The 27,546-nt window shown below is 38.9% G+C and overlaps 1 protein-coding gene across 28 annotated transcripts in view; it reads right to left on the bottom strand.

Moving 5' to 3' along the window:
* Positions 1-27,546, bottom strand: part of CELF1 (CUGBP Elav-like family member 1) — a 60,503-nt gene that overhangs the window by 10,528 nt on the left and 22,429 nt on the right. For 7 of the 28 annotated variants that reach the window (XM_064657851.1, XM_064657854.1, XM_064657842.1 and 4 more), the window contains 11 exons: positions 16,844-17,031; positions 16,339-16,421; positions 15,885-15,933; positions 12,526-12,660; positions 12,262-12,341; positions 11,716-11,877; positions 10,251-10,332; positions 7,143-7,271; positions 2,266-2,379; positions 1,898-2,083; positions 894-1,037 (listed from right to left, as the gene is read on the bottom strand). In XM_064657851.1, the coding sequence (XP_064513921.1) occupies positions 894-1,037; positions 1,898-2,083; positions 2,266-2,379; positions 7,143-7,271; positions 10,251-10,332; positions 11,716-11,877; positions 12,262-12,341; positions 12,526-12,660; positions 15,885-15,933; positions 16,339-16,421; positions 16,844-17,021 (1,342 nt within the window). In that variant the 5' untranslated portion in view covers positions 17,022-17,031. Of the gene's footprint in view, positions 1-893; positions 1,038-1,897; positions 2,084-2,265; positions 2,380-7,142; positions 7,272-10,250; positions 10,333-11,715; positions 11,878-12,261; positions 12,342-12,525; positions 12,661-15,884; positions 15,934-16,338; positions 16,422-16,843; positions 17,032-19,042; positions 19,129-27,546 lie in introns of those variants that run through there. The other 21 variants (XM_064657856.1, XM_064657843.1, XM_064657855.1 and 18 more) reach the window with 13 other exon arrangements.

Here is a 27,546-nt window from a genome sequence, read left to right as displayed (position 1 = left end):
CATCTATCAAAAGAGTCACAAGAGCTTATAGCACTACAAGAATGCAAATGGTAGCCACAATAATTATATATAAAGATATTAATATAAATAATTCATAATTATAATGTACTAAGTAGTATATACAGCAACACAAACAACTGTTGAAAAGACAAAGAGGGAAGAGAAGGAACTATACCATGATTAAAGTCTGCAAACACAAACCATAATCATAGAATATTCCGAGTTGGAAGGGATCCACAAGAATCATTGAGTTCAACTCTTAAGTCAATGGCCCATATGGGGTTTGAACCCACGACCCTAGTGTTATCAGCACCATGCTCTAACCCATTGACCTAATCTCAGGGGGAATTATCTAGGACCAGAAGAGTATAACGAGGCATAATAGTATGAAATTGGGAAAAGTAAAAAGTCACAATGAAAATCAGGAAAATACAGTTTGTTGCTGAAAGCGTTTGGTTTACTTATTTTTCAGGAAGATAGAGAAAGACTCCCTACTTGACCTAAAAGCTAGACTAGACAATATACTCAAAGAGATTATAAAAAAGAAGCTACCTTTCTACAGATAATGATTTATAAAATATCCTGAATCGCAGAGGATCCACAAGGATCACTGAAGTCCCTTCACACAGCCCCAAGAATCACGCTATGTGTCTCAGGGCATTGTTCAAACACTTCTTGAACTCTGTCAGGGTTGGTGCTGTGGCCACTTTCCCAGGGAGCCTGTTCCAGTGCTCAGCCACCCTCTGGATGAAGAACCTTTTCCTACTATCCAACCTAAACCTCCCTGACACATCTTCATGCTATTCCCTTGGATCCTTATCATGAGTCCTCAGAGAGAACAGAAGAGTGCCTGCCTCTCCACTTCCCCTTGTGAGGAAGCTGTACCAACGTACCAAAACACTTGCTTAGATTGGTCTGCTTGTCAATGAACACCTTGGCAGAGACGACATTTCCAAATGGCATGAACATCTGCAGCAGATCCTGATCCCCAAACTCCTGGGGAAGATGGTAGATAAACAGATTGGCTCCCTCTGGACCTTCAAACGACAAGTAGGAATATAAATTCAGAAAGAGCATGGATAACATATGCCCACTGCAAAAAAAAAAGGTGAAAGAGCCACTCAAGCCAAATTTTCTGGATAAAACAATCAAATTGCTGTTCACATTTCTGCAGAGAACTTGATTCCAGAATAAATTAGCATGACTCTTCGTGGGGACTGATCATTCAAAAAATTCTAGCTCCTTCTCACCATTTTTGCTTGAAATTTTACACATTGTGCAAAACACAGATCTTTGCTCAAACAATAAGTTTGACTCCCAGATGTTGACTAAAACAAAAATGGCTATGCAAAGCTTGTGGTCCCAAAACAACTAAGTGAATGTCAATACAAAATACAAATCATTGTACTGCTTTATATCTGACAGATTCGTTTCTAAACATCCTACATATTCTGCTGAAAACTTACTCCTACATTCTTCATTACTTCACACTAAATATTAAATTGAACCTGAATCTCAAGAGTGAAGAGACTGGCATAAGTATCTATGGGAAGAGGTGAAGGACCAAGAAAATGACATTAATAAACCCACATTTGATTCTCTGACAGTGGGATGTATCACACTGTACACTTATACCCTTCTTCCCCCCGAGAAAATGGAGAAGTATGATTGCAAAGTGTTTAAGACTAGATAAACCCTGTGAGAAACCTCCTGTACAAAAACTACTTTGGGCATCCCTTTACAGAAAGATCGTGCAGGTTTTCCTTCTTTATCTTCAGTAACTCCAAGATTCTAAAAAAATGCCACCAAATGAAAGATCTGCAGATAAGGTAGTTGCAAGGGCTAACCTTGCCCTTTTGACAACCCTCTCAAGTTGTTTTTACAGCTTTCTGCCTACCTTCTTTTTGACTTCCCGCTGCACCAATACTCTGCTGTGTTAAGAGACTCTGGTTATAGAGTGTGGGCAGTGCAGCAGCAGCATATTGCTGGATTCCAGAATAAGCCTGTGTGAGGGCTTCCATTGTGCTACCTGTCCCATTTGAAAGACCACCACTGCCAAGTCCTCCATTTAAGGCTGCCATTCCTGGATTAAGAAAGAGGAAATAAAAGATGACTGAGTGCTTCCACTGAGCCAGATTGATAACCTTTCAAATACTCTGCAGTATTACAAAAAGCAGGGAGTAGAAAAAGTAACCCCACAGAACCAGCACAGGCCGAGGAATGTTAATCAGCTACTCCCCCAACCCACCACAACACATAACTTACCTGCTAAAGAGCTAACGTTGAGGCCTGCTGTAGCCCCTGCCAGCGTCTGCAATGCTCCAAGAGAGGCCATTGGATTAACAGAGGAGCTGCTACTGGAGCTAGGTGAGGAACCTGCTATTAAAATAAAATAATTAAACTTCAAGCAATATTTTTTGGTCCTGATAATTCAACTTCTTTGTTAAGTTATTTCTGTAAAAAAGGCCAGTAAGGAACAGATAAAGGCAACATAGTATACTTTATGTAAAAAAAAAAAAAAAAAAAAAAAAAAAGCCATTTGACAGATGAGAACACTATTTTAAAAAAAACCCCAAACTCATCCACAATAAAATGGTAGCAGTTAAGGCAAAAAGTTAGAGAGCAAAGTAAAAGGGAGAACGGATGCCTTCCCTACTTTAAAGGGTTGTGATTTTAAATAAATTCAGTCAAACCACTATAAAAAGCTGGACACACAGTTAATTTAGTTTAGCTGCCTTTATCTGAAATTTCTTCAGACAAAACAAGAAATGCTTTAGTACTGAAAATACCAAGAAAATTGAAGACTTTTGTTTATTTTTATCTTTAGTATAGCAATTCCTATATATATAAAATAAGTCAGCACCCCTTTCCTGATAATGACTAAAGGGAGATAAATAACAGTAGAGCAGAAATACAGGGCAATTACAAAGGAATGCTTCCTATGTATAGTCTATAGACCAATGCAGCCATTTGTGAATCTAGGATTTTTTCAGCCAAAGGCAATGTCTTTGTAATAAATTTTCATTCATTAATCTCACTGCATTTTGAACACCGAATTGTTGGACTCTAGTATGTTCTAAGGCATGACTTTTGCAATTTAATCATGCGCTATGCAAAGAAATATCTTTTTTTATTTTTGAACTGTCAGCTGACAACTTGGCCTGATATCCTGCAATTCTTTTATTGAAATATCTAAGGACTGTTCTTTCCCTGTTCACCTTCATCATAACACTAATATATTTGTAGGCTTTAATCATATCCTTCTCCCATATCAGTCTTCCATTTTTCAGGTTGTCGCTCCTAAGAGGGAAGGAATTCCACAGTTCTAGTCATCATTTCTGTTCTTTATGTTTTTTTATGTTATATTTTAGATCAGAAAACAGCACACAGCAACAGGCATGAAAAGCCAGTATCGCTTTGTACCTGTTCTTTACTCCATCCCTAATTCTTAACATTGTTTCTGTGCAGTTTTTGGTGGGTGGTTGGAGATTTTTTCTTGCTATTAGGGTTACGTTTTCTTAGATCTATCTACTGAGTTCTATCTAGTCAAAAAGGCTAACTCTAAGAGAACCAGGTGGAAAGTACTTGAGAAGGTTTGAATATGTAAAAAAGAAAATCTGAATATGTAATAAAGAACAGCTAGGAAAGATAGTGAAACTTGGACATCACTTGTGGAGGTTGGTAAACTTGAGGAAACAGTAAGTCTGTCCTAATTCAGTCATCTGAATCCAGGCAACGAATCTGACTGAACTGTACCAGAATTAGTTCCAGTAAAAATATAAATACTATGATATCTCTCAAAACAATTTTGCCAGAGACACACTAAGGCCATCAAAATCATCTAGGCTTTACTGGACCTTTGATGGTTGCCTTTAGAAGAAGGAGAAATGGAAACATACCTCAGCATTTGCAACCGCGTTCTATTTTGCTCTGGGGCAGACAATTCTTATTGGTGTCAGAGACAAACAGATGGCAGACAAGACATTCCAACCCTGAGATATTTCTATAATATTTTCTGGAACGTCCCTTTTACAAGTTAGCAGTTTAAATGAGTCTATCTAAGGCCATGGCCTCTGCAACATCGGTTACCTATAGGTGGGTACAGCAGTAAACTGTTCAGTTCCAAAGAGCAGCTCATCTTCAGCAAGGTTGAAGGTTTTGCTTTATCTTAGTCCACATCAAAATACACTGCTTGGAACTACCTAAAAATATTGTCTGAAATGGGTAGGAAGACAGCACGGAAAAAATACTTAACACCACTGAGTTCAACCATTCTGACATTCAGCCTATTCATAGTCCACAGACTGCACTGTGGGGACTTCTAAGTTCCCCAGACACAATATAGGTGCAGATGAAATAAAGTGAAAAAAGGTAACTATGCATAAGGACTGCCTGGATTTTTCCACCAATTATGCAATTTGAGGAGAAATGTCCAAATAAGCATCAGGTGAACACTTGGATGACAGATGGAGAGAAGTCAAGGAGGTAGCCACCTCATCTGCACTTAGGTTTAAGAGGTTATCACAGTAGATGTTGCCATATGTTCCACAGACAAGGCAGGCATTTACATAGTACTGAACTGCTATATACTGAGTTTTTTCAAGGTCTGGGTGTGGTTCAGGAGGGATAGATGCTTTCTGTGTGGATTCAAACAGACACCTATGTGAATACATACAGAATGAATGTGCATATAAATATTAATCAAAAGAGAGTTTTAAGTTTGCTTTTGTAAGATATAACAGTACCTCAGACTAAAGAGTTAAAAAAAGCTGTATAATCATAGGAAATATGAGATTGAATGTGTCTGTACACATTGAGGCTTCCCCTAAGCCCAATTTCAGTTTTAAAATGTGAAGCATATTCATACCTTTAATGAAAAGTACTGAAACTGTTTTAGAGTTTGATGTCAGTGACTACTTGCAGACCGCATATCCTCCAAAATTTTCTTTTGAACAAAAGTCATCTCTACTCTTTAAAATTATACTTGAAATTAAGTTTAAAGAGCAACACAATACTGCCTGCTTCATGTTATAAGCCTGTGAAGAGTGAACTGATACATCTGTATTGAATATTAATTCAAATGTCCCATCATGATAACTTAATTGTTGACACACAATCATTTATTGATATGACCAGTAATCAGAAGGTTATTTGGATTGAGCACAGAAAGTACTTAAAAATTAGCTGCTCCCTACTCCCCAGCCCCTCCACCAGCATGATCAAAAATGGAACAGAGTCCTGAAATATGTCTTTCATCAAGGGAAAAAGAACTTCCAGAGTTCTGTGAAACAGCCAAAATTCACAGAGGGGAAACAAATTCCAAAGAATCACACAATAACAGCATAACTTCAGTTGACAGGGACCTCTGTGGATCATCCAGTCTAACAGTCTGTTCAGAGCTGGTCTAACCTCTGAGTTTGTTCAGGGTCCTTTCCAACAGCATTCTCAGTCTCTGAAATGATGGAGATTCCACAGCCCCTCTGGAACCTGGTTCCTGAGCTTAATCACTCTTGCCATTAATTTTCTTTTTTATTTAGTCAGAATTTTCTCTGTTGCAACTTGTGTCCATTGCCCTTGTCCTTTCACTGCACACTTCTGAAGAGTCAGTCTCTGCCTTTTCTAGCACATCTGACATTTGAACTTCACAACCTGCCTGAGTCCCTTCCTCCACCTCAGCAAAACAGAGAACAAACTTGCTCCAGTCATTGGACAAGACAGCCAATGAGGAAACCTTAGTTCTAAATGCCACTCACAGCAAATTGTAACCTGACAATTTCAGCTCTGCTACTGCATGAAGAAATATAGGAGAAATTGTCAAATTGTATTCCCTTAATGATGAAGCAGCATTACTGGGTATAAATGCAGCTCTTCTGTAGCCTCAACTTGTAATTTTTTGTTGGTTTTTGTTTGTTTGTTTTTCAATTATAAAATAAAATACATAGCTGGGAGTAAAGATAAATTTTAATCTTTTAAGGATGCAGACCACAAAGTTTTTATGTAAAAAATGTCCAGCAACAGAATACTCTTTGAACTACACTATTTCTTGGGAATTTCTTAAAAGTAGAAAACTGTGCAAAGCACCCATAATTTAACTTCCAATCATGTGACAAAGTTTCTAAACAGTTTTTCCTTGTAATCTCTTAACCTCTCGGTCCAGCTCCTTGGTCCTTCTACACAATTCAAAAAGCTACCTGTGGAAATTTAAAATCCCCTCCAACTCCCTTTAGTCTCTCACATTCACAGGTGAGGATGTCAACTCTGTAGGCTGGATGCCACAGATATTGTAAAACTGATACCCTGAATATACAGGGTCTCCCTTCCCATGTCAGTATTTAGTAATAACTCAAAATAGGATAGAAATAATTGAGTAGAATACTGATCCTCATTTGTGGTAAAAACTGAGCATGTCTTCTGTAAGCATAACAGAATTTGTTTGGTTTTTTTGCTTGTTGCTTTTAATGAGCACATTTGACAGTAAGGCAGCAAAAGAATACTACTCAGACATTTTAGCGTCTGGTTAATATACATAGCCTAAAGTTAAAAAACCTGAACAAAACACACAAAAGCCATATAAGAGGAAGATTTTTATGTGCAACTGGTACACTAAGTTCTAGACAACTGCTTTCCAGTACATATGCTAGGTTTCTGTTTTCCCGCTTCTATGAGGAAGTTACAGTATCCTTTTCTTCATCTATGGAATATAAACAGTACTGTCCTAGTGGATAGAATGCATTACTTCATGCTTAAGGCATTTTCTGCTTCCATGTTGAGAGGAACAGGGCACATCTGCCACAGTGCCTGCCTAAAACCACAGATAAATCAAGTATGTGATGAGATTGTAATAACATGACTGGAAGGAGGTCACCTACCTTTCTGCTTCATTATGACCTCAAAAATTCTTTTTACTCTAAATTAATCTGACCATCTGGAGGAAGGAACACAGCAGGTAAAAAAGCCTTTGCTGGTGGCAAAGGTATCTATCCTAAGCAAAGGCCAGTGAATCTACTAGTAAAACTGTTTATGTATTAAGGAATCAACATGAAAATGACAAAAAGCGATAGACAAAACAGATGATATCTATCCTGAAAGGAGTCCTAAGGCAACCCACGTCATAACGCACTGCAGCACAGGCAGTCTCTTACCTGAGCTGGTGAGCACACTCAGGGGACTGCTGGAGGAAGTGAGTGCAGCGGTACCACTCGGTGTGTTCTGAGCTGCACTGGCTGCAGCTGCTAATGCAGCCAGGTTCTGTAATTGCATCGCATTCAGTCCTGCAACACATTGAAGAATGCAGAGTTTCTCCTATAACAGTCACTACCAACCAAGGGTAACAGATCCAGCAAACTCAGCACATCACAAGAGAGTAACAGAAAGGAGCTTAAAAGCAACAGGCTTAATACTAGTTACTGATCTTTTCTGTATCACGATTCCTTGCTATAATTAAAAAAGAAGTTTTTATTTGCCCAGATAGATGTGATTTAGTAGGTGAAAAGGCCAGGTAATTCATTATCCCAGACGTAGACTCCAGAGTACAGAAATTTTTAAGCAGTGTTCTCTCCAGTCACAAAAGCACAGCAGCTTTAAATGAGAGTTAAGTCAGGATCTGACAGCTCATGTGCAAGCTGGAGAACTTGCCTAGACACCAGGCCAATACCTTCCTCCACTTTCATGTCCCGCCACTCCCTTGGAATGGGAACAGCAGTAACTGTAAAATTATTTCAAGCAGGCCTCACACCACATTGGCCACAGTCACAGCTTTAACCCACCATCAGCATGTTTTGTTTGGTCCCCCTGGCAGTCAAGAAACAACAGTCAGTTGTGAGACAACTGTTAGGTGGCAACTCTTGACCACAAGATCAACCAATGTCTGTGCAGGCCAGTTAGCTGGTAAAACAGTGGCAAGGAAAACGGGAATCATCACGTTGTAGGTAGGCAGCAAGGAATATGTAGGGGCAAGAAGGTACCTCTGTGCTCATGAACTTTTACTAGTCAGTTTACTCATTTGACTCACCTTCATCTTGAATCATCATTTTTGAATGAAACATTTGGTCAGTACTGGCACCACATTTTGCCCTCTTTTCCTGCTGTGGGATTATCACTGAAATGGATCTCTTCCTGAATTCTGTATTTTAGCCATCCTTTGCTAGACTAGCTTCATTCTTCCAATACTGCCTCTCTTCCCTTTGCCCTTATTTTCCATTTTTTGTCTCTATCTTTGCTTCTTTTAACAATTCCAAATACTCCCTAGTATTTCTTCCCAACATAATTAAACCCAAAATTAAATTAATCACTTTTCATTTAACAACATCAAAACATCGTAGGTAGAGGTGGCTCTCATCTTTTGGACACAGCAAGAACTTAGTGGCAAAACACGCATCTCAAATAACTAAAAGCTCTGTTTTGTAATTTAAGCATGTAAGCAGACAACAAAAATGTAAGTGACAATGCAGTATAAACTAATTATTTTCTATAATACTTCTACTACCTTTAGTATAATTTGTTTGGTTTTTTAACTCTTTTGCAATTGTTTTCTCTTTGTGACAGGGTCTGTTTCCCCAGCCAAGTTCAGTTCCCAAAACAAGGGGATTCTGCCTTTATTTAGATTCAAGGTGCCATTGTAACATAAAAACACAAAATAAAAAAAGTTTTACTTTTTGCTTTTATTGTGCTACAGAGGGTTAATAGTGCAAGTGCTGGAGCTCGTGAAGAACAGAGCAGCTTGCTTCCTTAACTGAAACAGTTTGTCACATGTACACTGCATCTGCCCTCTTGTCATCACACTGTTTTCCCATCTGCTTTCAAACAGGGTCGAGATTAAATTTTGTCTACAAAGTCTAATATAGTTTGGGATCTAATTACCTACTTAATTTCTCTTTCTATGAATTTCAAGAAAGGAGCTGAGATACTAAAAGGGCTTTGAAACTACAACTTTTTCTGTAAAGAATCACAGACTTGGAATAATTATTTTAAAACACCCTGCAACATGTTATTTATATATATGATTTCTCAATTTTTAAGTTTTTTTTTTTTTTTAAATAGTGAAGATAGAATTACCCTGGAAATTTCAGGGAAAATCTCAGGTAGCTAGCCCCTTCCACCCGCCCCAGTCCTTACTGCCATACTTTCTCCTTTATCACAAAACTTGCTTTCAAACAGACACAAGAGGGGAGAAAAAGAGTATCACATGCATAACAAAATCCATTATAGATCACCACCCTACAGGATATTAGTGAAACTGATTTTAAAAAAAAATTGCTTTTTTGCAAGAATCTTAGATGTAAGAGCTCTGAAGAGGTCTAACATGAAAAAAGTCAATATAGGAACCTGACATTAGAATCAACTTCAAGTATAAAATCGGAGTTCTTACAATTGAAAACATAACACTTTGCAAAAGCTTGTAATTGTTACTGACGAGTGCACCAACCAACACGAATCAGATGTACAAAGACACTTATAGATCAAACTCTGCACAGACAGGGCATGTGATACCGGGAACGACTCTAAAACTCCAGGAGGAAATTTTAAAAGCTTGAAGTGCTCAGTATTAAAACCAAAACTATAGATTTTTTTTCCAACAGAAGAATTTAGAGAATGTGGTGAATGGAGTTACTAACGTATTTTATTATTCCCAACCCTGTGAAGACAGAAGGGACAATCAACTTACAGCCCCAGTACTGCTATACTTAGTGAATATTCTGACTAGCAGTCTCCAGCAAGGAATTTCGCTCATACCTATTAAGCTGGTATTTCCCTAACAGTAATGGTAATTATAATTAATAATTAATTATAATTCAAATGAATGAATGAAAAAACCTGAATAAAGGACTAGCTCACATTCCTAACAACACTGTGTTGTCAACTTAAATGTTTTGTTCTTAAATGCATTGAAAATGGGAAAACTAAGAATCCATTATCACTGAAACATGTGCATTAATGCCTATTTCAAAACGCAGTTCTTCACACATGCACCTGTTTGGATGAAAATATAGAGAGCACTCTTTGTGGAAGATAATTTTAAGTGCCAGAGATTGGAAGGGTAACACCACTTACCTTGGGGACAATACTTAACTAAGATAAAGAAGGAACATCCACACTTGTAGCAGAGGATTCCATTCATTCTGAAGCAGTGGATAAACTCAGGACTAGTTATGTCAAATTACATTAATGTATCTACAGCCTTTTGGCTACTTTCTCTACCCTCATCCTCTTTTGTTTGGTACTTAATTTGTCTTCTGATGGAAAAAACTTACCTCCCATTGGGTGGAGGCTGCTCAATGTGTTCAGGTTCCCAGATGAAGCAGCTGCTGTCTGCTGAAGGAGCTGCAAATAAAGCTAGACATTACACCAAAAAACAAAACAAGAGTGAGAGTGAGGGCTGGCTCTGCTTCTGGGAGAAATTGCATCACACCACAGCCAGAGCGCCGTCACAAATGAATTCCCGCTGCCCATGCACCTCATCGTAGCAAAGCATAAAGAGAATTCCCCTTGCACAATACAGCCAGAGCACCACCATAGTGAAAATCCATGTAGCCCATGCATCACATTGCAGCCAAAGCAACAGCACAATGCTTTTCTCACTCAATATCATCAATAGTGAGGGAAAATTATAGCTAATACACCAAGACAAAACAAGCAGAATCAGTAGTGTAAGAGAAATTCCTACTCAAAGCACCTAAGGCAGGACTGCCACCCCTAAGGATATGCTACCTCACATCAGACTTTAGAGCTGACACTGCCAGCACGGGACAAATGGTAATGTCATATCAAAACCAAAGAGTCACCACGCAAGGGAACTTTCTTCACTTTCCTTATGCACACAGACATGAGAGATTTCCAGACTCAGCTCGGAAGCTAGAGATTTCCAATTCCTTTTTCCATTAACTAGCTGTTGTAAAAAAAATTCCAACCTAACAAAACTAAAAAAGTACTAAGAGAATCGCCCCATTTCAACTACACAGCATATCAAGAATGAGATGAAATTTTCTTTTTCTGTCCTTCAGACCTTACATTGCATGAATACAGTTCTCAGAACTACTCTAGTAACCCACATAAGTCAGAGTACATCAGTTTACGGAAAGTTAATCCCTTAGGGATCCAGCAAAATCAACTAAAATCAGTGACAAACAGCAGTTGGTGACAAAGAGCTAGTCCAGCAGTCTGTTGCACTATTTCTGCTAAAGAGAGTAGTTTCTCTCTATTTTCTGTAGGGTTTATTTTTGTTTATTTGTTTGGTTTTTATTGTTTAGGTTTTTTACTCTGTTTCCAATCTGATCACCTTTTCTATTTGGACAGTGCCGAGTACTGTTTCTGGTTTCATTGGAAGAGGATAAGAGAAATAAAGGCTGAAAAAGGAAAAATGATAAAAGAATACGAGAACTACTTCATCAGATAGACATGAAAAGGGCATTTACATGGGTAAATTTTAAGGCTGTAATATATAAAGAAAAAGCACGAAGTCAGTCTACAGAATGCAGGAGAAAAACCCAGGGTTTCAGTAATTAGGGCTTCTGTGACTGGGGTGGAAATCCTCCCTTAAATGTATCCTGGCTAGATGTTAGCACATAACTATTTCAGCCTTCTCATCCACACAATAGGGATTAAGAATCCTGCCCCTGTCTATCAGAAGCCTTCTAAAAATGAATACATTAAACACTGCAAGACAGTCAGACACTGCAATCCCTGAAGAGATGAAAAGAACCCAAATCAGAAACTCACTGCTAAGTACTGGGGTCCAAGTGTGTTGAGACCAGCCAGGTTTCCCCATATTGAGGCAGCACTGATCTGTTGCATTTGTTGCTGGAGTTGCTGAGCAATTCGTTTCTGCTCTTTGTCCTTCTGCGTGTCTGCAAATTTTACCACAATGGGAGAAGAGCAGCCCTGCAAACAGCAATTCAAACAGTTACATACTTGCTATCCCCAGCAGTCACAAAAATACTGCATTACAACCCTGTCACTGGAAGCAATTCCCTCCCCCCATATATATTTGAATATATATATATATTCAAATAGCACATTTCATTAAAGGTTTAAAATTGTGTTTGCTTTTAATTCTATTTTGTATTTTGGAATTTTCCCTGCAGATGAAATTCCTATCTTGAACTCTAAAAATAGGAGCAGAACAAACACAAAGGTCCAGAAACAGTATTTGTAAAGAAACACACACTGCACTTATCCTTCTCTGTATGCCCACTGGTCCCTTAAACTCCACAATGACTGCCTGACAAATTACATCTGCTCCTGACACCCACTAACTTGTTTTACCTCCATGGTTTGTGCTTGGTGCATTGTTTTGATTGCTGTTTGTGCCATGGCTCTTGTTGTAAAAGTCACAAATGCACAACCTGGGAAAAAAGCAAAAAGAAACCAAATCTTCCACTACATCCACAATTACCAGGATGAATACAGAAATCAAAGTGCCTACTGGGCGGGGAGGGGGTGTAGGTGGGAATCACAAAAAAAGCTGAAATGCTATGTTAAGTTCCAAAAGGCAGTATCCTCCAATTGCCAAAAAAGCTTCCTGCTTACCTCTGCTCAGGCCATCTGGGCCCCGTAATATCCTGCATTCTTCAATCTGCCCAAAGGGGGAGAACATCACTCGGATATCATTTTCATTGCACTTCTTGGATATCATTCCAATAAACAACTTCCTATCTTCTACTGCTAAGAAATCAAAAGGTAAAGAGTATTACCAGCAAATATGTGCTTACTAGATCTTATTTTGTCAAGTCTTCTCTATTACCCTGTATTTAGGGTAGAGACTTATCACAACCAGATTCCCAATAACGGACTGTGTTTTCAGTTAAGGAGGATGCATATGAGATACTTCAATGAACCTGAAGGATGCCTGTTTTATGATGTTTTATGTTTACAATTCACTGATTTCTCCTTACAAAGCCTGTGAGCAGCAAGAATGTAAAAAAAAAAAAAAAAAAAAAGGAAAAAATATGTCAGATTCAGCACTTCTCTGTATCTTTTCAGTTCCTGGTAAGAAAAGAATGTGGTTTACTGGACTATTTTCATTGTCTTTCCTCTGCCTCTTCTATCTTTAGACTACCAACATACCTAACTGTATATAAACAAGCAAGTGAACTGCAGAAAGGTGCTTTCTACCCTCTTCATCATACCAATCACTTAAATTTAGATGTGTCTACTTCCTTATGCTCCTCTCTCAACAGCGCAAGCAACAGCAGTTGCTAAAACAGAACAGTTTTATTTCTGTTATTGATATGCACCAAAAGTGATATGTACTGATCTGTACCAAAAGCATAAAAATAAGCCATGGACTGTGTTGTACTGTATCTTGCCTCTGAACCCTGATGCTACTAGACACATTAGAGTTGAAGAATACCCTTCAGTGTGCAGGTTATTTTAAAATAAATGGTTCAGAAAGACATTTCTTTTAACTTTTCAGTTAATGGTTACTAATGTCAGTTAAAGGTCATTTGAGGGAGTGGGGTAAATTTGAATTCAGAGAAGAATTTATACCTCTTGATTTACTTATTTAAGGACGTTAACCACCTCTGAAACACTTTCTTTTATGGGATGAAGCAAATTATGCAGAATAACACTTGAAAATATAAACCAGTTTAGAAATACAGCATTCATCACAATATAAAATATAGTATGATGAAGGTTGTAGCAGAATTTGAAGCTTCAATTAAGTCTTCTCTGATTCAGTGCCAGGGTGAGGGGAAATCAACTTGTTTGCTGAGTGTGCTATGATGCTACGAAGGAAAATTCCAGACTATTCCAGCTGATATGACTTTAACTGGCTATTAAATCTTAATGTCGTATTTAGTTCGCTTTCCGCTTTTAGAGTGGAAAGCTGCTTTTTAATATTTTTTGCAATCCATTTTAGTTCAAGAGATCCAGAATCCCTTTTATTAGTGGCAAGTTCAAATACTTTCTTAATTAATGCTTTATTTACTGTTGTTACCTACACCTTTTACTAAAAGTCATATAATTATGCAGTAGTCTCGGAATTATCACCCTAAAATTCCATTACTTTTTTTCTTTCCATTATTTTCCCAGGATACTTGTGTGTGTGTATGTGTGTGTGTAAAGGAAGATGCATTTTAGTTTAGGGAACCTATTCAGTTCTCCTTCCAACAATACTTCAAAGGAATGACTCCCTTCTATATATATTCACACAGAAACTTATTCTGTAAACACATGAAGGAATTTGCAGATGGAATTACTCCTACTTTATGCTACCCATATATTCCATCGTCTGCTTTCAATTATCTTAAGACCTAAGCTTTCTGAAACAAGGATTATCTTCTCCATGATGCAACACTAATCTTATAGAAACTACTGCAAATGAAGAAAATAAAATTCAGCCAAGCCTAGGAAGGCTGAAACTACAAGATGCTAAACACTTTATTTGCTTATGTTGCAGCAGTATACATAGATACACATATATTTGAACATGCATATATGTATGTATATAAACTCAAAATGAAAATGCATGACTAAATGATCATTTACCCAGTGGTGGATGCTCAATTCTTAATCCATCTGAAGTGGCCAGTGTGCAGAAATATTCAGTTTTTCTTCTCTACTGAACTGTTGTTAATTCTCAACCTTGTATACTACAAGAAGTAGTTTTGATTCCCACCCTAGCTGCAACAAACTTCCTTCAAAGGCTTTGAGGCCTTGCTCCAAACTGGACAAGCACTTGAAAAAGCACTTCTAGATTTCATAGAATCATAGTATAGTTTGGGTTGGAAAGGACCTTAAAGATTATCTAGTTCTAAGTCCCTGCCACAGTCAGGGATGCCTTCCACTAGACCAGGCTAAAAGCCCCATCCAGCCAGGTCTTGAACACTTCCAGGGATGGGGCATCCACAGCTACTCTAGGCAACCTGTTCCAGTGTCTCACCATCCTCACAGTAAATAATTTCTTCCTAATATCTAATCTAAATCTAAATCTGTTTCAGTTTAATACTGTTATCCCCTGTGCTATCACTAGACTCCTGGATAAACAATTCCTCCCTGTCCTTCTCGTAGGCCTCCTTTAGCTACTGTAAGATTGCTAGAAGGTGTCTTCTCCAGGCTGAACAACCCCAACTCTCTCAGCCCATCCTCACAGGGGAGATGCTCCAGCCCTCTGATCATCCTGACGGCCCTCCCGTGGACATGCTTGAGCTGGTCCATGTCTTATGCTGGGGGTCCCAGAGCTAGATGCAGTACTACAGGTAGGATCTCGTAACAGTGGAGTAGAGTAGGAAAATCACATTCCTTGACCTGCTAGCCCTTCTTTTGATGCAGCCCAGAATATGGCTGGCTGGCTGGGCTGCAAGTGCATGCTGCTAGTTTATATTCAGCTTTTCATCCAAAAATACCCCCTAGTCCTTCTCCTCAGGACTGGTCTCAATCCACTTATCACCCAGCCTGTATCCATGTTTGCAGGACCTTGCAAACTTGGCCTTTTGAACTTCATGAGGTTCTCACAGGCCCACCTCTCCAGCCTGTCAAGGTTCCTCTGGATGGCATCCTTCCCCTCTAGGGTATCAACCACAGCACTCAGCATGACGTCATCCATAAGCTTGCTGAGGGTGCACTCAATCCCACTGTCCACGTCCCCAACAAAGATTTAAACCACCTTAGCACAAAGAAGAACTCACTGGATGTTTCCCTAACTGACAACATGGTTCTACCACAAGCAGCAGCAGTGGGAGATACTCTGAGTCATGGAATTTTGGAGACATCAGTCACACTACCTACTATATTCAAAACATACCTTTCTCTTTTCATATTTTTCTTTTAAAAAATCAGGTCTCCAATTCAAGACTTCACCAAAAGCTGTTTAACAAAAGGGAAATCCTCAAGCTTCCCAATTAGCACAAATAACGCCACCAAACTCAGACTTTAGTAAAGCTTACCATTACTCTTTTCACTGTCAGCTGGTTTCATCTGGATAGGATGGTGCATCTGAAATGTAAAAAAGATTATTTAATCCTACTACATTCACTTCATATTATATGAAATACATCCCATAAGAATTGTGGAAGATATTATAGTCTAAATTGCCTCTAGAGGTGCATATGTAACATTACATAAATTCCTAGAAGAAAGGTTTTCCTAATTACATATCATCATTCCTCCTCAGACAGTATTATAAAAGCCATGCCCACCCACTTCACTACCATATTATTCTCCTAAATGCTCCAAAATTCCCTTAAGATCTGTTATCATATAAATCTCATGACACTGATCCTTTGAATAGTTGTTTTAAAACATTATTTGAGGGTATGATAACATGTGTTTGTACTTCAGTGGTCCTGGAGCTCAGAAAAGCAAGACAGAGTTATGCAGAAAGCAGGACTCCGTTCTTACCCCTGGGAGGATCTTCATGTTGTGAAGAGCATTCTGTGCTTCTAGTGCAGCTTTACGGGTATAAAATGTAACAAAACAGCACCCTGCAATTAAAACAAAATGCTAGCTGGGAAAGAACACCAAATCTTGACATGCTGTACAGAAATTGCAAATCCCACTTCCATCCTTCCAATGCAAAATCTATTCCATCACAATGCTGTGGAGCAACAGAGTATTAATTTGATGTTCTGCTTTGCAATTATAATCCATACTCCTCAAGTATCCTCATCGCTACTGAGCTCTAAAAAAAAATAAATTATAATTTTCTTCAGCTCAGCTGAAGATCACAGTTCAAGTATAATTAGACAAACACACTTAAAGGCTATAAAGCTCAGGCATGCATGCACACCTGGTCACACAGAGCTCCAACAAACAGGGATCTCTGAATAAGCAAACAGCTATGACTGCAACTATGTGAAACTGGCTGAAACCCCAAGTGTCACATGAAAAGCACAGAAGTTCTCACCTTTGCTTTGAGGAGGGTTTTGGCTCCTGTCCCTCAAGACATTGATTTCATAGACAGCACCATACTGTTCAAAAAGTTCTCTTAGATCCTTCTCACACCAGCTCCGTGGGACTTGACCCACAAACATCTTGATAGCATCTAGATCAGGTTGGTCTGGGTGATCCAGTGTGCCATTCATTTTCTTTGAGCTATGAAAAACAAGAAGGAATTTCTGGTTTATATCTTCCACAGATATCTTGCTTACAGCAAGATAAAAAAAATATTTCTACACATATATAAATGTATATGATTAAAATTTACACACAAAGAGAGACTCTTGCACATTCCCAGTACTGCACACAGGAGAATATTCACATTCATTAGCAATCTGCGTACTTGGAAATCAAACACACTCTACACAGCTGTTTAAAACTTTGTCTCTATAATGTAGTCAACACCTGGGATTCAAGATATAAATGTGCTGAGATAACTGAAAAATATCACTAGTTCAACCACGTAAAATTTTATAGAAAAAAAACCAGAACAGAAAGGAATCTAAACGCAAGCCTATTCGGGAACCACTGAAGTTATCAGTAACCACTGAAAATGAGAGGATAACATTTTAAAAATGGTTTTATATGTTACTAACTGTAACTGTTTCCCAAGGTGAAGATCCATATTTAAAGAGAGAAACAGATACAACTGACTAGATTAAAAGTTTCTTTACAGGTTTACAAGGCAATACCTCTGTGAACCTAAGGAGTTTTCAACAATAATTGGCAAAAAAGCAGGCTAAAATTGTACATGAATAGGTTGGGATTGGACAACCCAGTCAGTCACAAACAATCAGGTTGAGTAATGGCAGGAGGTTAATACAGAAAAAAAGTCACTTAGACTACAACAACAGAGAAGTTTTGAGTATGGAAATCTTCAATAGGTTTCAAGGCATTATATGTAGCCATAGAACAGTTTACACTCTATTAACAAAACTTGTGTTATGCTCCACCCAGCTAGCTGACAGTCATACACTGCTCTCTGTATTGACTCCTCATTATTTGTTAAGTGCAATATGAGGTCTTGTTATCTATCAGTAGTCACAGCTTGGTATACCAGAGGACCTATCTCTGTGGAAGACTAACTGTAATGACACCCTATTGTAGCTATAGTGATTAGTAGGTTAAAATTGCTGACCAATCCCTGCATAATCTAGAAAGGACATGGGGAGTGGAACAATAACTATACAATGATGCCCCCCGCCCCCAAACTCTTTGTTGAAGAATACAGGTGGCCTTCTTCCAGAGTAGTCAGCTCACTTCATCTCTGTTTTTTCCTTTGAAGATAGTTTGAATAGCTTAATAACTGCACATGACAGTAAACAGCATTCCTCTCACTGTCCATCTGAAACCATATTCCCTCTGAATAGAATTTAAAAAAAATCCAAACCAGGTAATGTTTACTTAATTTTTCCCTCAATATGCTGCTGTTCAGAGCCAAAGGAAAAACTGATGCCAGGGAAAGCTCATAATTTTATAGTTGTATGAACAGACCTCAGAAACAACAAAGCTTCTTACCAGAAGGGAAGGGTATCATCACAAATCCTTTCGCTCCACTCCACCTTTCCACTCAGAAAGGGTCAGTACCCCTTCAAATTGCCAAGGCAAACAATACCTTTTACAGAGATGTAAGCTACCTCTTTTCACTTCAGTTGAAAACAACTGTAAATATTTTACCCTCTTCCAATAATAATTTTCAGCGTTACCTTCTATGCCATGCATAGCTTCAAGAGCATAGCATGGCTCCTGTTAACTGGGCAACTCTTAATATGACCTCAGCAGTATTCAAGAATTATTTCACTCCTAATTAAAAGGTTTAGTCTGGAGTCATTAATAGGGAAGAACAGTAACTGTTCTCTCCAACAACTGATTTAAATAATCAATTTTATATAATCAATAATATCAGCACCTGTAGCATACCATAAACAATACCACCAAACAGCTTTATTCCTCCTTAGCCCGTATTCCCACAATTATCAGACCATTTTTCCCCCTTAGAAACCAACATCAATTGTCAATGACCACTAGGATTTCTTCAAGAAAACAAACTGCAGGCTCTCCCAGGCCCCCTGCCCCAAGTGGAGTTCATAAGACTGCAAAGGCTTTAGAGACAGCAATTCTAACTATCATTTTAGTTACAACTTAGGCGCGAAGATAAAATACTTACACAGGGCTTGCATTCAAGGAGCAATGGTCCACCATCATCTCTGGGAGGAAATCCAACTTGAACGCAGCCATCACCTCAGTCTATGACAAACTACTAACACTAAAGCAGTGTATTGCCTAACCCCCAAACAACGCCACTTCCAAAAGTCCTGCAGGTCTTAACACTCAGCCACACAAAAAACACTCAAACCACAGAAACAGAAGCTCAGGGAGACCAGCAATAGACACCACAGAAACAGGCTGGACTGGGAAAGGGACATGGAATCCCAGATTAAAAAGGGGATGTGACCATGTGAAGGGAGGCTCAGCTTAATACACAATGAAAATGCTGATGCACTAGGCTTGTTTTGTGCAATTTTCCCTGGCGAAGCAGTACTGAGTGCACTGTCAGATAAACAGAGTGTCAGATCCATGAAGATAGCAATGGCTAACAGAGCAGAAAGAATACAAACTCCAGTCTTTCCATCCCCAGCTAACTCCTTGTCTCCCAAAATGGCAGTCCAAGGCCTTGAGGTTCAGACAGACACTTCCCATTTTAGCAATATTAAGCTACAAAGTCAAGAGGCTCCTTCACCATAAACATTTTCAATAGCTGATCTCACTCTCTTCATCTTGTGCTCTATTACTGACACTCTCTTAAATTCTATGGCAAAAAATGCCAAGTAAAATGTTTCTCTAAATCTGCAAAAAAAATCAAAGCTAATAAGATATGATTACTCAAAAATTTCTTAACAACCACATAAAAACTGACTCCTCTTTTTATAGGAGTAAAAAATATATTGTTCTAGAAACAATACTTTGTCCGTCATGCATCTATAAAATAAGAGATATACAGAGCCTATAGATGATAAAGTAAGGGAAAAACCACAACGATTTGTGAGAACTGTTTTATAATCTTTGAAAACACTAATCAGAACACCTCAGCTGCTTCATCATTAAAACAGGAATGACATGTTGATCAAGGAAATGTGAGGTGTATTTATACACGCAATACAGACTTCTTTTTAAATCTGTAATGGGGAGATAATGTGGATAAAAAGGGATGCACTGTGAGATGCAGAAATATTTGATTGCAGAGAGTGAGTGCTGCAGAGGCAGCTGGGTGTGTCTGAGCACTCCAGTAAGAATGATTAATCAGAGTCAACTGTGAATCCAGATAAGCCTTATATATGGTCAATAACCACAAAATAAACCCTTAGAGCATCAAAGACTGTATGCTGGAACAGCTGTGATCATGTCTTTCTTGTTTGTTAATGACTGCAGCCATGTATTTGCAGTTATTTTGACTGGCCAGTCAAAATATACAGCTTTATTTAAGTTTGCACAGTTACAGTATGTCAATTATTTTTTCATAAATAACATTTCCAACCTCGGAAAAACAAGAACATTGCTGATCTTTTGCCTACAGTGAGGTTAATTAAAAGGTTACTAAAAAGGATTAGGTCTTATAATACAAAGAGGCATGCATGTTACTGCAAAATAAGAGGACACGAATTTCTCACACATCAGATATTCAACAGTAACTACTTCATACATGCTCTTACTATGTGGTAAATGCAAGAAAACTTATTCTGTAACGAAAAAGGTGTAAGCTACATGCTAAGCACCATTTTTAAGAGCATGCAAATAGGCACTAGGGAGTATGGGTCAATTTTTTAGCTTTCAGTAAACTAAATTGTTCAATCTACCTCTCAACATGTATTATGGGCTTCCCACTCGAAAAGTGCCATGTTGCATAAAACACATCATATTGAAATGGTATATTGAGACCAGAGCCCACTTTGCGCATTTCTCTAAATAAAGAGCCTGTAGAGAAAAACACCTCATATTTACATAATTAGAACAGCAGATGATAGGGTGGGGTTCATGCCATTGATCACATAAATCTATAGACCGACACTGTAAATTCTGGCCCTACCCATGAAGACCAGAATTCATTCCTTCTGGTCTTCCAGTCATCGTTAGCTTTTTTCAGCAACCAGTAAAGTGCCCCAGCAGCCATGCTCACTGTAGGTTTGATGAAAGATAATGATGGCAACTCTAGAAAATGGGTTTTAAAAAAGTTACTGGGATTGATCAGTTTACTGAAAAAAAATCACTACATCATTATGATTTGAACCTGTGCCCACCCTTTCCCACATCTCTGCTCCTCACAGTCAAAGTTCTATCTGCTTGTTCTGATAAAACAAAACTGCAAAGTAACAGGCACAGTTTGGTGGAAAGGAAGAATCAATATTAGAATGGTGAATAAATATCTGAAAGTATGTTAGTCAAGAGTCAGTGCCTCAGGGTGCCGTACTTCTGAAGCAACGGTGGCAACTTCAGTGATGAACCACTAGTGTATAAACAGGTTTGTTTTAACATTATTTAGTTGAAGGCTTCAAGATAGTGAATTAAAATAATTATGGACTTCATCTGTGAAAATAACTTCATTGTGAAAAGAGTGGAAAAAGATAGTATTTCACTATTGCACAGAAATAAGAATTAAATGAGGATGCAGCCTTTCTTTAAATTAAAAAAAAGTGCAAAAGTAATCCTAACCACTGCTCACAAAGAAAGAAAAATAAGAGCTAAACACACTTATTTTTTGCTCAGATGTCAAATTCCTGCTGGCTTCCAGATCCATTCTTTGACTATTTCTATTCAAAGGATAATGGAAACAATGTCTGAAATTCCAAGCTCTATGAACTGTAGCTACACATTTAAATGTGGTGCTCATCTGACAATACGTACATTAAAAAACTTCTACGTACTAAATATTAGATCTCACTTTTTTACACTTCTAAAGCCCTAGATGATGCTGTAGAATGTATCACTACAGGTGCTCCTCAGAGATTGCAAAGTACAAATGCTGAAAGGTTTTGCTTTTACGTTTACAGAATTATATTACATCCTGGGGCACAAAACCAAAAATCCTGCATCATATTTTCTTTCCTAAGAAAGCCTAGTTCTAATGAACAATTAATTCTGAAAGCTGAAGATAATACAGTCTTTTATTTTATACAATCTGAATCTCAGACAGCATACTCAAATTTGAAGCTGAGGGACTACTGGGATGGTGAGAGCAAACTATGGGAAAGGATGTAGGCTATGGGGAAATCAGACACTGTGAAGCTCTGAAGGAGACAGGTCCTAGAATAAACTTCCCCTTGTATTATCTGTGCATATCCAGATTCCTACAGTGCTGCTGAATTGCAATTTTGTTTTTAAACAGATAACTCCTAGGTTACATGCATCAAAATACACTAACTACTTGTCAATATTTTGTTGTTCCATTTTTGATCGTGTAGGCATGTGGTCAGACTGTTTTCTGCCTGTGTTGAAATCCAAACTGTCTCCTCGTGCCTTGCTGGGTACAAAAAAGCCACTTACCTAGTTGCCAAAAGTGCAGTTTCTTCCTCTGCCAATCTCTTTCACCATTATGCATTGTGGGTACACAAATCTGACACATTCAGAACGTTGAATTTACCATCAAAATACATGAAGTTTTTGGGCTGCCCATAATTCAGATTCAATTAACTGAAAAATATTTTTATTTATATGAACTTTTCTAGAAGTTTCCGGGTAGAGAAAATTGGTAGGAGAGAAAGAAAATTGCCTTTACCTTGGAAATGGCACAGTTTCATAGTGCTCTCTTGTACACATTTATCTGAGAGCAGATAAATGAGATCTAGACCTAGATAAATTTTTACCAATTAGGTTAGTAAATTTAATTCTAAAAATAGATTTTACTATAAGCTTTTTTTTCCTTCCCCTTCCTCAAAATATTTCTGGGGAAAAAAATTGAGGTAAATCAATAAATTCTTGACCTATTTCTCTGGCTTGTGAATGAAGTTCTGTAGCTTCTACTTCAATTAATTCTGCGAAAGCTCAAAAGGAATGAATTATGAACTTTTGTCTGACTGGGGAATCCCCAGGACTCCCAGCTCTCTGCCAGCAGATCAAACAGCAAGTCACCTATCCCTCTGGTTTAAAGGATGTTTTCTCTGCCCAAGTACTCTTAGGGAAAATGAAAGAACAACTAAATGTACCTTTTTTTATAGTAAAGACAAATGACAAAAGCAAATCATACAAAATTTATTTTGTAAAATTAGGGAATTATTTTTCTAGAAAAAGGAGACAAATCTTTATACTGAAGTGAACAAATTTATTATTCTAATTAATTCTAAATAGTGGAGTTTATAAAAAGATAGACAAGAAACACATACAGGTAAATTTTCTTTTGAATTGTCTATGGGCTTCCTCGAATGCATATGCTTCTTTTGAAAGCTCTACTTCTGTTCTTCCTGCTATGCAACATTCACTTCAAACAGTCTATTGCCCCACAATTCACAAAACAGTTGCAGTTTCCTATGTTCAAATGAGTAAAGCAGATTGGCTAAGGCAAATGGAAACTTAAGAGGGAACACCTTTAACTAAATTCATAGATAAATATTTAGTGGTGGTGACTTCTGTAATCCTGTCAAAGCTTGATAAGGTTTGAACACAACTGGATGCTTGCAGGAACATATTTTTCCACATCTATTTACTGCACATATATACCAACTACATTTTTTTAACTGATGGACCATCTGACTCAAAATACTGCATGTAAGAACCACCACCTTCTAGCTAATATTAGGAAGGAACAACTAACTAACCTCATCTTTAAACACAGACTAATCAATAATTTTTAAGATTTTAGACCCATTTGCTTAGTGCACGTAGTACTAGGCACTAACAGAAGGAAACAAAAAAACAGACTATGTCCAGTGTGGCAGTTCAATACATTTATTGGTCTGCCAAATTTATTTGAATGTGAACAGTGGAATCAACGTTTTCAAGAAGGAATCTTTATTATCATAGCTGGGCTTCACGAATGAAGATTGGGGAAGGACTCTACCCACATTTGCTACAAGCGCGCTGGTGGCTAAAAAGGCCAATGCGAGATAGACAAGTCTGGTTGCAAAAGGCACAGCAGAAAGACTCCTTAGGTGGTATCGACAAGACACGGTTCTTTCTGCGTTGTCTTTTCACCTCAAGAGTGATCCTGCGTGCGTTCTCAAAAGAAGCAGCAGTGTTACAGTGCGTCTTTAGACCTCCTGATTGAGGGCCAGAGTAGACCAGTGACAATGATCAATAAGGCCAAGGCTGAGATGTTGTTTCAGGGAGTCCTTGTATCTTTTCTCCGGGGCTGCTCTCTTGCGGCAGCCGGCGGCAAGTTCACCACAGAGCATGATCTTGGGGAGGTGGTAGTCCTTTATCCTTGAGACATGCCCTGCCCAGCGCAGCTGTGTTCTCAGCAACATGGCCTCAATAGTCATAACTGCTGCCTGTTCTAGAACAGACGTATTAGTCACATAATCTGACCAGTGGGTGTTTAGGATTGAACGAAGGAAGCACTAATGGAAGCGTTCTAGGAGTCGCAGGGGGTGGCGGTAGATGACCCATGATTTGGATCCATATAAAAGAGTTGACAGCACAATGGCTCTGTAAACACCGATCTTTGTACTTTTCTTCAGGTGTTTATTTCACCAGGCTCTTTTATGGAGTTTTCCAAAAGCTCTATATACCTTTGCTAACCTGTTGTCTGTCTCTCCGTCAATCTTACCATCCGAGGAGATGAGGCTCCCTAGGTAATTAAACTGTTGGACTGATTTGAACTCTGATTCGCCAATGGTGATATGGGGATGATGGAAGACTTCCTGAGGTGCAGGTTGATAGGACACTTCTGTCTTCTTTAAGCTGACTTCCAGCCCAAAAAGCTCAGCAGTGTCAGCAAAGCAGGATGTTAAACGCTGCGGAGCTACTTCTGTGTGAGTGACAAGGGCGGCGGCGTCAGCATAAAGCAGCTCACGGACAAGATGATTTAAGGTCTTGGTGTGGGCGCCTTAGGTTGAATAAGGTCTTCAGTCGCCTTAGGTTGAATAGGCTTCCATCAGTACAATATCGAATGTAGATACCATCTTCATCATTGAGGTCTGCTGTGGCCCTTTGGAGCATCATGCTGAAAAAGACTGTGAATAGGGTTGGTGCAAGAACCAGCCTTGTTTCACACCATTAGAAAGGGCTCAGAAAGTGCATCACCATATCTGACTTGGCCACGCTGATCCTCATGAAGCGAGATGATCGTTTTAAGGAACTTGGGGGGACAACCTAAACGTTCCAAAATCTGCCACAGACCTCTTCTGCTCACAGTATCGAAAGCCTTGGTGAGGTTGACAAAGGTTACATAGAGACCTTTGTTCTGTTCTCTACACTTCTCTTGCAGTTGTCTCAGAACAAATACCATGTCTGTGGTACTCCTGTTGGCTCTGAAACCACATTGGCTTTCAGGTAGAAGTTCTTCTACTATAGCAGGTATTAGTCTGTTCAAAAGTATTCTTGTCAGGATTTTGCCAGCAAAGTTGAGCAGAGTAATACCTCAGTAATTTGAACAGTCTGATTTATCTCCCTTCTTTTTGTACAAAGTGATGATGACCGCATCACAAAGGTCTGATGGTAGTTTGCCTAGTTCCCAACAGCGCACCACAAATTCGTGAAATTTAGCATGGAGTTCAAGGCCCCCATGCTTCCAGACTTCAGGTGGAATTCCATCAACTCCAGCTGCCTTGCCAGTTTTCACCTGCTGTATGGCCTTAAGGGTTTCTCCATAGTAGGGGCAATATCCAATTAATTCGTCACCGGTTCTTGTGTAATGTACTGAATTGCTGAGTCTTGAACTACGCAGCTAGTATTGAAAAGAGTCTGAAAGTGTTCAGACCATCGAATCAGAATGGAGATTTTATCTGTGAGAAGCATTTGACCATCTGTGCTGAGTAGAGGGCTTTGGACCTCGTATGTAGGCCCGTGTGCTGTTTTCAGGGCCTCATAGAAACCTCTGTGATCACCCGTGTCTGCGCATAATTGAATTTTTTCTGCTGGATTGATCCACCACTTGTTCTGGATGTCACGGAGTTTCTGTTGGAGCTTGCTGCATGCAAGACAAAAGGCTGCTTTTCTTACATGACAAGATGGCTGAGCAAGGTGTGCTTGGTGATCAGTTCTCTTCTTCCTCAACAATTCCTGGATCTCTTGATTATTTTCATCAAACCAGTCCTTGTTCTTCTTGAACCCTAAGGATTCTTCAGAGGACTGCAGGATGCTATTTTTAATATGTTGCTAAAGTGTTTCAGAAGAGGGATCTATGGAATGATTTTCGAGCCTAGTTTTAGGATTTGCCTGGAATCTGTCTCTCACTGTAGCTGTTTGAAGATTGTTAACTTGGAGTCTCCTCCTTGGAATACCACCCCTTTTAAGTTTGAACTTAAGGTTGAAGTTAACTTTACAGCGCACAAGTCGATGATCTGTTTGGCATTCTGCACTAGGCATCGTGTGGGTATGATGAACATCGCAAACATCCCTCTGTCACACCAAGACATACTCAATGAGGTGCCAAAGCTTAGATCTAGGATGCATCCAGGTTTTCTTCAGACTATTTTTCTGCTGAAAGAGTGTTGGTGAGCTGTTGCTCCACACAGAATTCTAGCAGAAGGCGTCCATTATCGTCGCACTTTCCAAAACCATGCTCGCCTAATACTCCTTTCCAGGCTTCAAAGTTCTTTCCTACTCTGGCTTTGAAATCACCAAGGATAACGATCTTATCATCTGCGGGAACCTTTTGGGTAAGGCAGCGCAGGTTGGTATAAAATTTATCTTTTTCGGCAGGGTCAGCTTGGAGAGTTGGGGCATATATACTAAAGAGGACAACATGTTGCTTGTTGTGCAGTGGAAAGCATAAGGAGATAATGCGACCAGAATGACCTGTTGGCAGATTTTCAAGTTTAGGGACAATAGTTTTTAATCATGAAGCCAACTCCTGAAAGACGCCTTTCGGTTCTGGGTTTACCTAACCAACAGAGTGTATAACTGGCACCATGTTCTCTAAGGCTGCCTTCCTCATGGAGACGAACTTCATTGAGAGCATAGAATCATACAGTGGTTTGGGTTGGAAGGGACCTTAAAGATCATTTAGTTCCAATGCCCTCTGCCATGGGCAGGGACCCCTTTCACTATATCAGGTTGCTCAGGACCCCATGCAAACTGGCCTTGAACACTTGCAAGGATGGGGCATCCACAACTTCTCTGGGCAGCCTGTTTCAGTGTCTCACCACCCTCACAGTAAAGAATTTCTTCCTAACATCTAATCTATCCTATTCTCTTTCAGTTTGAAGCCATTTCCCCTTGTCCTGTCACTACATGCTCTTATAAATAGTCTCTCCATCTTTCTTGTAGGCTCCCTTCTGGTACTGGCATACTGGTGGTACTGGTATCACTGTGATGCCAAACAGTTCTGCTTTGACTACCATATATTTATTATTTGTCTGCACAGTCTGGGTGTCCCTCTTGCTTTTACTTCAAACAACAAGCCATGAAGTGAATCCATGTGAATGCAAAACCTTGTAAAAGCTTGTGTGTGGCTATTACCTTCTTAGGCAGTTTGTAGCTCCAAATCAATTTACAAATCACAGCTAAGAAAGCAAAACC

Source organism: Pseudopipra pipra, chromosome 6 (genome assembly GCF_036250125.1).
Source record: "Pseudopipra pipra isolate bDixPip1 chromosome 6, bDixPip1.hap1, whole genome shotgun sequence".
NCBI lineage: Eukaryota > Metazoa > Chordata > Aves > Passeriformes > Pipridae > Pseudopipra > Pseudopipra pipra.
The sequence above is the reverse complement of the archived record's forward strand: the minus strand, read 5'-3'. Positions and strand labels throughout refer to the sequence as shown.